We start from the raw sequence: 8,711 nt of genomic DNA on the forward strand, positions 1-8,711 counted from the left end.
CAGCTCTCACACGTTTTGGGCTGGGTTTTACTGAAAGATCGAATGACTCTAATTCATTTTTTACATGTTAACATCGCAAAGCAGACTAAGAAAATGATTTATGCATACCTTTGTTTATTTGTCACTTGACTTTGGTTTAGGTTGACCATAGCTAATTTGATGAAGACCCTATCCTTTTTAGCCTTTAGGTATGTGTTTGCTACCTACCTGGGTGGTGGCTGAGTCCTGGATGTCTTGATTATCTTTGTGGGTGGTGAGTCTTGGATGCTTTGGTTCTGAATTTTCTTTATTTCTCATCCTTTAAACTATATATTTTTTAAAAATATTTTTATTTTTGATGATGCAGATAGATGAACATGTTCAAAGGGAATCATGAACCACAGATAGATGAATATCGTTTGATTCCAAGAGGTCAGTGATCATAAACTATTTTCATTTTGTATTTTAAGAATGAATGTGGCAAGTTCTGTTTGAATTTTGTACAAGTATCTGCTGAGGGTGGGTGGATGTAGATAGAACACACTAAATTTGGCCTCTGTGCTTAAACTGCTAAAAATAAGAGCTATACTTCCTGCACTTTGTTTTTACTGTGATGTGGAAATAGTCTTTAGAGTGGCTTATTTGAGATAATTGATAGAGGTTTGTGTTTAAGACCTGAGAGTAGTGCGGTGTTTTTCTTGCTGGTTCTGCTCACACGACCTCATCTGGCCATTGTGATGGAGTACACGGCTGGGTGAGAACTCTTCGAGAGAATATGCAGTGTTGGCAGATTTAGTGAGGATGAGATAAAGTAGTTTCAAATGCAGAGAAAATTTCATTGGAAATGATTTTAGTGTAGAGTCTCAAATATGGGATCTCTGAATGTCTCCTAAAATGGAATCCATCTCGATTTTCGTTTAGTTTCAAATATGGTAAGTTAGGTCTGAAGCATTTTTACATACACAGTCAGTTATAATGTAACTAAAACTGACATACTTTTTCGATTTAATTGTTGTTTTGCACAGGCAAGGTTTTTTCCTCCAGCAGTTGATATCAAGAGTTAGTTGCTGTCATTTCATGGTATGTAATGTGGCGCTTTTCTGCTAATGCGTCGTATACTGTTATGTCTTTCTCTTTTGATATTGGAAGTGTTGGTTGTAGTAAGGAAATAATTCGTTTCAATAGTATACGACTTAGATTTAATAGTATATGACTCAGCTTTTGAATAGCACTCGGGTGGGAACGTGGGTCGCCTCATGTTTTAGTCTCGTAAGCAATTTTACATGGTACTCTTCAATGTAGCTATAGGTAAGACAACACTCTCAGTATTCCATAATCAAACCACCATTTGAACTTTTTTCATCCACCAATTAAGTTAAGCTTTTATGTGCCATCTTGAATAGTTATAAGTTATTGCTTCAGATTACTCCAGTGCGACATTGTTGTTCTCTTGCTTAATATACTTATTCTTATTACTATTGTATCGTTAAGAAATACTCAACAACGGTTTCAGTTCATCGTTATGAATCGAATTAAAATTAACCACTCACTAGTTAATTATCTAAATCCTATAAATTCGGATTAAAATTAAAGCAACTACATAACAAAAACCTCAAGAAATCAACGCGAATTTACCTGTATTTGATCATTTGTGGGAAAATCAACACATCGCCGTCGGAAAACTCAGTTCCTTCACGTCCTTCAATTAGTGTCAACAACGTCTATCAAAACCAAGAAAAAAGTGAGTAACGAAGTCAACTCAGCTCAACACCAGAACTCAGTAGCTCCAGGAAATAAGAAATGGTAAGAAAAGCAATCAGAAACGCCGACGGATTGAGCTAGAAAACGGACCTTAGCGGTGATGTCGTTCTTGCAAGCTTTGAGAGCGGAGGCGAAGAACTTAGGGAGCGGATCAGACTCAGAGCCTTCAATGCACCACGGCCATGCCTCGAGGGTCTTGTAGCAGAGGAAAACGTGGCATATGCTCAACTGTGTATTGTCATTAGTGTCTTCATCAGACTCATATGACATGGTCTCATTGTCCTCCCAATTAGTATAACCATCAAACAAATCCCATTTTACAATATCCACTCCTGTTTTGTTCACCTTAATTCTATTATCTTGTCCATAAAATTCTGCTTTTACAAGAACCATGTCGCCGCCTTTCAGATTGAGCTTCTTGTTTGAAAGATTTCCCAACCAAAGATAATATTCATGGGAAGCAGTTACAGTGGCCTCCATAGGCCAGATGCGAAACTTAGTTCGCTGGGTACAGTTAACAACATCAATAGTTAGAGGCCCAATGCAGTCGGAGTTGTCCGAAGAATAAACAATGCCCAAAGCCAACCCTCCTATATAATCAATACTTGGCGGCACTTCAAATTTGACAGTTTCATCCTCTCTCACGACATAGGCTAACCAGTTAGGAATATCATTTCCAGAGAGAAAAATTCCACCAAACGCATTTTTCTACACCATGGGGTGCAAAGTTAGTATAAGCAACAATACAAAAAGTAGAGAGAGAGAGAGAGAGAGAGAGAGAGAGAGAGAGAGAGAGAGAGTACCATACCGTTTGGAGGTTCTCCTTAAAAGTATCAGTGAGACTGGTACACCCATCCATATGAATTGAACCCATGTTGTCCATTGAGTTCTCCAAGTTTGGAATATCTTTGAGTTTGTGGCAGTCTTTCAGTTCCAATTTCCACATTTTCGACGTCTCTGAAAAGTCGGACATTATTTCCAGTGCAGTGCAGTAATTCGCTTTCAATTCAATCAAACTGTTCGGCAAATCTGGGATTGACTGAAGGTTTGTGCATCGATTTAGATATAAAAACTGAAGCTCAGAAAGGGCACTGAGAATGGGTAGCCTATTAAAACCATTCCCATCTAGATCTAAAATTCTTAAAGAAGATAGACTCCCAATTATTTCGAGAACGGCACCATCTGTTATGTTGCAGTCGCTGAGTTCTAATGCCTCAATCACCTTCAGTTGTGTTAAAAAATGGTAACCCCCACACAAACCCTTACAGCCACTGAGGATCAATGCCTCGAGAAGTGGGAGTTTTGAAAAGTCTGGTAATTCAGTCAGGTCATGGCAGTCTACAAGAATGAGATGCTTCAACTTCTTAGGCAACTGTACTCAAAAAGAGAAAACAATAATAAAAATCCAAATAAATAAGAGAGAATGAATGACGATGACTGATGTCGATATTTATAAGGACATTGATAATTATATCGTACCAGGTCCGAATCCTCCCAAACTCGTACGATCTTGCTGTAGCTCAGGCCTAAATAAACTAGGTTTCGTTGATCAAAATCTGCTGGTATGGCTTCAAGAGGAAATCCATCCCAAATCAACAATCTTAACTCCTTGGAAAGATGTTTGTAGCTTCCAGTCAGCTTTACATTTTCCAGCATGAGAAATTTCAAACGCCGCATCTTCTTAAACGCTTCTGTACTGAAGCTTTGCTCGTCACCAGAATCTTCTGGCAAAGCTAAGGTTAGTCCTTCAACTGCTTCAGTTCCCTGTTAGTAAAAATAAATTAAAAAAAAAAAACAAGAAAAGGATAATATTCACACGAAGCAGAGCCGTGAATTGGATGAATGAACTACTAGAAAGGTAGGGCATACAACATAATTATGTATTTTCTCTTTCAATTTACAGTGGATGAAAGCCTTTTCTTTTCTTCTTCTTCTTCAAATATACTATGTACGGCATACATTATATATATGCGGATATGCATATATACTTCTCTTTCTTTACATGTACTTAAGATAACATCTTTTTATTGCTAAAGTACTTACAGATTCGTTCCTCAGCACTCTTTTTGCATCTTCACTACGCCACAATCGACTATGTTTTCTCATTTTCACAGGAGATTCTACCCGCACAATTTCTCTTCCCATATCTCGAATCAAATCATGCATTCTCAATATTCCCTCTTCATCAATATATAAGAGACATCGATCGCAGAGTGTGTTAATTTCTGCTTCTACAGAAAAATGACTACAACCATCCAATATTGCCGTGACAGTATTTTTACTCCATCCAATAAAGAAACAAGATATGTCAAGGAACACATCCTTCACATGATCATCACTTAGCCCATCGTAGCTTAATTTAAGCGTTTCATGAATTGTTCGATATGGAATATTTCTCAATTTATCCAATGTACTTTCCCATGTGGTTTTACTCTTTTTCGTAGCCAACAAACGACCAACAACTTTCAGAGCTAGGGGCAATCCTCCACAATAGTCAACAACATCTCTTGCGAGTTCAATATATTCTTCGTCGGGACAAGGATTTCCAAAGGCGTGCCAACTAAGGAGCTCAAGAGCTTCTTCATTAGTCATTTCTTGTGCCTTATATCTTTTATCCACCTTCTTTATATTCAACACTTGTTCATCTCTTGTTGTTATAATAATCGTACTCCTTGAACCAAACGATTTGTGTTCTATCGCCAACTCATCTAACTGGTCCACATCATCTATGTCATCAACTACGATGAGTACTTTCATGCTTCCAAGTCTTTTCTCTATCTCCTTGGTTCCTTCGGCAACACTGCTTACGTTAATGTCAGGCCGTTTCAAAATATCTCGAAGAAGTTGTTCTTGCAGACTAATCATCTCTTTCTTTTTACTTCTCACATCTTCAAGGTAACATTGACGACTAAAATTGTGCTGATAATTGCTACAAATGGCTCTGGCAAGCGTTGTTTTACCTATACCGCCCATACCCCAAATTCCAATTATTTGAACATCAGATGAACCTCCAGCGTCTAAGTATTTAGTACTGAATTCTTGCACGCGAAAAGCCATTCCAACTAAGTGCTTGGCTTCTAAGTCTGTGGTTTTCAGTAGTTCATTGACGTCCTCAACAATTTTCTCGATAAACACTCCTTCACACCTATGAGTAGAAATTCCAAATTACAAGAGCCATACTAAATGCCTTATTCATAATGACTAGATATTTACATATTGAAACAGATTTGAATAAACTGGATTAATTGAGCTCAAGTCAACCACGTATCTAATCTTTGATTATAATGTGAATACATTAGATCATTGGTGACTGGACTATTATGCAATTGTAACTTTCAGTAATATAATTAAGAATCTATTACAATTGGGATTTTAATTTGATAAAGTGTGGAGCATTTGTCCTTCACACACCCAAAAAAACAAAGCACATACCCTGCGTTTCACTTCCTTAATTTTGACGGAAATTCATATGCAAATCATTTGCAGCAAATGCTCTACCATTTGCTAATTTCTAAACAAATTAGTTGGGCCTAATGGGATTCAAACTTTCCGTAAATGTTTTATATTTTCAAGTTTAGTTTTCCAGGATATAGTCGGAGCCCAACCCAAGTTTGCAAATATAAAATTCATATACCAATTCTAATAAAGTTTTATATAGTCACCAAAATTACAATTCTATCATAGTTTAGGGACATCCAATTTTTCTTCTACCATATAAAATCAGATTCAATGCCTTAATGATAGTATCTTAATTTTGGTCCATTAGTGAAATATGGTGATATGAAATTTGAAGTAAACAAAAAAGTATACCCGTCGGCCGTGGTTTTGAGGTTCCAGCCGGTCAAATCCGCAGAAGCCTTAAGATCCTCTCTCCACTGCTTGACCTCATTTGGATCTTCATTCCTTTTGTGCTTCCGAAATGCTTTCGAAAAACTACCATTCTGTTTCCTGACTTGAGAAGGGTCAACGTCGTAGAATATTGGACACACTATTTTCCCCTCTTGATCTTTTAGGCACCTCATGATCTTCGACAGCTCCCTCAGGCACCATCGGGAGTCCGCGTACCTCTTCGAGAAGATGATGACGGCGATTCTCGACCCTTCGATTTCTTGGTCAAGTTCCCTCGGTATGTTTTCCCCCCTTTTGAGCTGGTTGTCTATAAACGTTTTAATTCCGGCATTGCGTAACGCAAGGAAGAGGTGGTCTGTGAAGGTTTTGCGGGTGTCTTCACCTCTAAAGCTCAGGAACACCTCGTACTTCCAGCGGTTTGAGCTCCGCGAGGAAGAAGAAGAGGCAGCAGCGGCGGCTCCACGGGCGGAGCTGCTGGCATCCATTGCAGCCTGTAGAAGTGCAGCTTGACTATCAAATAACCAAAGTCGAGTCTTTCCCAAGATTTCCCAGTGTAGGCGGCCCCTTTAAATTTTTTGCATGGGCCAATGATGTCACTGCCGTGTCGATAACGCGTAAGTTCTATTCCTCCCACAATTTAATTTGTATAAATGTTACCATCAAATTTTTGCATGGGCCAATGATGTCACTGCAATTTCCTTTCTTTTGTAGCTTTTTGAGAAATCTGCCGCCCAACTTTAATTCAGTTGGCGACCTTATTGTATTTTAAGTGTGGTGCGCAGGTGGACGTAAGAATCTTCGGTGTAAAGCACGATCCAACTGTTGGAGTCAGTCTAGAGAGTATCAATGGGAAGAAACCTCGTCTCCAACAATCTATCTTAACAAAAGATGCAGAAAATTAAACTCCAACAATCTATCTTAACTAAATGACTGTCTTTATTTTGTGGACAGTAATAAAATAAGGAGACTTTGTACGATTGAAGGGGGAGAAAGATGAAGACTTTCTATAATAAAAGGACTTGCTTGGCACTGTAGGTTTCAGAAAACAGACCCATCCCCGGAATCACGGTTGAGGATCCAACAAATCTAGGGTGTGCCTTTTGTTTAGACCATCTCCAATGGTTAGGCTAAAAGCCAAATTTTTTAACCCGGAAAATTTAGCTTTTAGCCTAGAAACAACTTTTCTACTCCAACCATTCTAGCCTAAAATTTTAGCCCGGGATTATTAAAGAATGAACTTAGGCTATTTTTTTGGTTAAATTAATTTTTTAAAAAAAATTTAATATGTAGACTATCGTAAATTAATTTTATGAACATTTTAATCTAAAAAAATTTAAATTCCGATAAATATTGGGTGCAGTCCACTCCGATTTCTGGGCTAAATTTTAGGGGGAATTTGGCATTGGTTTAGCATTTAGCATTTAGCCCAAAATTTCCCCTTGGGTTGGAGTGGGTTTGGGGGGAAATTTTAGGGGGTAATTTGGCTTTTAGCCCACCATTGGAGTTAGTCTTAGGGGGCAAAGAATAAAATCCCAGAAGCACCCACTAATAACCCCACAATTTTAAAATGGCCACTGATGAGAACTGTATCAGTGAGGGGACATTTTTAATTATGATTGAAATACAAGTGGGTACATCACGTGTTTTATATAAATGGTTAAAATTAAAAAAAAAAATATTTAACACTAAAAAAATAAAATCAACCAAATGTTTAATTAATTTTTTAATATTTTATTAAATTTTTAAGGCACGTGACTATTTAACGTAAGAATTGATAAACAAACTTACGGATGGTATGAAATTGTAAAAATTCATAAGATAAGGTATTACATTGACATTTTTTAAAGATGAAATATGAAACTGTAACTGACCCAATAGTTGATGTAGTTTTATGTAATTTACTCTCTTAGAGTAAATTAGAAAGTAAAACACATTACTTTGGCGTTTCTGAAACTTGAAAGTGACAAATCTGACATGGACAATAAGGATGTGTGACTTAGATATCAGCTTGGAGGGAAATGGATTGAAGTACAAAGGTTAAGGCAAATGAGAGGACTTACACGAGTTTATATATCAAATTATTATGATATATTTCACGACGCCTCCTATGAGAGATTTTTTGATGTGTCAAAAACACAATTTGATTTTGATACTTGAAAAAAAAATAAAATTCAACCACTTATATGATTATACTTGTACCATCATATATTTCAGCACACCAAATAGTTGTTGTCTCTTACTTCAGATCTACTGCTCTATATTTTATACACATCGTGTTATTCATTAAAAGACAAACAGACATGCTAATATTTTGGTCCCAATAAGCAAGAACCATACCGTATACTTAAATTTATCAAGCAAGCATCCGCTGGAAATAAAATGTTAAGGCAAATATTGTATCAACGAAACAAAAGAAGGAATTGCCATTTGGTGATTAGGCGACCTAACAACAAAAATATATATATAAAAAAAAAAAAAAAAAAACTAGTCAATAATTTAAACACCAAACTAAATGATCATTACGAAGATGTGGGTTGTTGAAGAGTTGGATCATCACTTTCCTTAACTATATCAAACAACATATTTTAGTTGTCCTGTCGATCCCCTATGATTGAAACCAAGCTCTCCGAATAATAAGCTCGCACTTTTCCACAAACTCAGAATTGCTGAGTAATCTTCTGTAATTTGGGTTGTAAGAGATCATAATTTCTTCTTTGTCACATTTGAAAAGAAATTCTCCACTTCGCCAAAATCCCAATAGCTCCAATGACCTTGCAATGCCTTCAATTGGCCCTATCGTGATTAGCTTAGTCCAAGATTCATCGTCAGCATAGTCTTGCAAGATCCATACTTCACAAGTCTTGTCAGGAATATAAGACTTTGGCTGAACAACCACTGAAAGAGAATCATCGTTCCATGCATGAATATTGAAATGTGTACCACCGTCCGGTAAAATTTCCCGTAACTTTGAAAAACAAATCAATCGGAACACTTCATCAGCCATGTCAAAAGAAAGAATTGCACTGTGAGTATCGGTATCATTACTGACCATCCAGTGAGAATTCCCTGTGACATAGTGTCAGTTTCACAAGAGTAAGGGTAATCCCAATACCAAATTACAT

The 8,711-nt window shown here is 37.0% G+C and overlaps 1 protein-coding gene across 1 annotated transcript; it reads right to left on the reverse strand.

Moving 5' to 3' along the window:
* Positions 1–1,743: 1,743 nt before the first annotated feature.
* Positions 1,744–6,074, reverse strand: LOC125474185 (disease resistance protein Roq1-like). The gene is made up of 5 exons (XM_048577621.1): positions 5,551–6,074; positions 3,784–4,885; positions 3,220–3,504; positions 2,549–3,112; positions 1,744–2,448 (listed from the first exon to the last, which is right to left on the reverse strand). Exons 1-5 carry the CDS (start codon positions 6,072–6,074, stop codon positions 1,744–1,746), a joined length of 3,180 nt encoding a protein of 1,059 aa, XP_048433578.1.
* Positions 6,075–8,711: the final 2,637 nt, after the last annotated feature.

The sequence above is a fragment of a genome, unplaced genomic scaffold (assembly GCF_019419815.1).
Source record: "Pyrus x bretschneideri cultivar Hongxiangsu unplaced genomic scaffold, Pyrus_bretschneideri_v1 Contig12, whole genome shotgun sequence".
NCBI classification, from domain to species: Eukaryota; Viridiplantae; Streptophyta; class Magnoliopsida; order Rosales; family Rosaceae; genus Pyrus; species Pyrus x bretschneideri.

Bases quoted from the DNA above. Each gene is read 5' to 3' on its own strand.
- LOC125474185 (XM_048577621.1), bottom strand. From the start codon at position 6,074: ATGGATGCCAGCAGCTCCGCCCGTGGAGCCGCCGCTGCTGCCTCTTCT. The intron at 4,886-5,550 runs GTATACTTTTTT...TTCTACTCATAG, and splicing joins CTCAAAACCACGGCCGACGG to GTGTGAAGGAGTGTTTATCG. The intron at 3,505-3,783 runs GTAAGTACTTTA...TTTTACTAACAG, and splicing joins GAGTGCTGAGGAACGAATCT to GGAACTGAAGCAGTTGAAGG.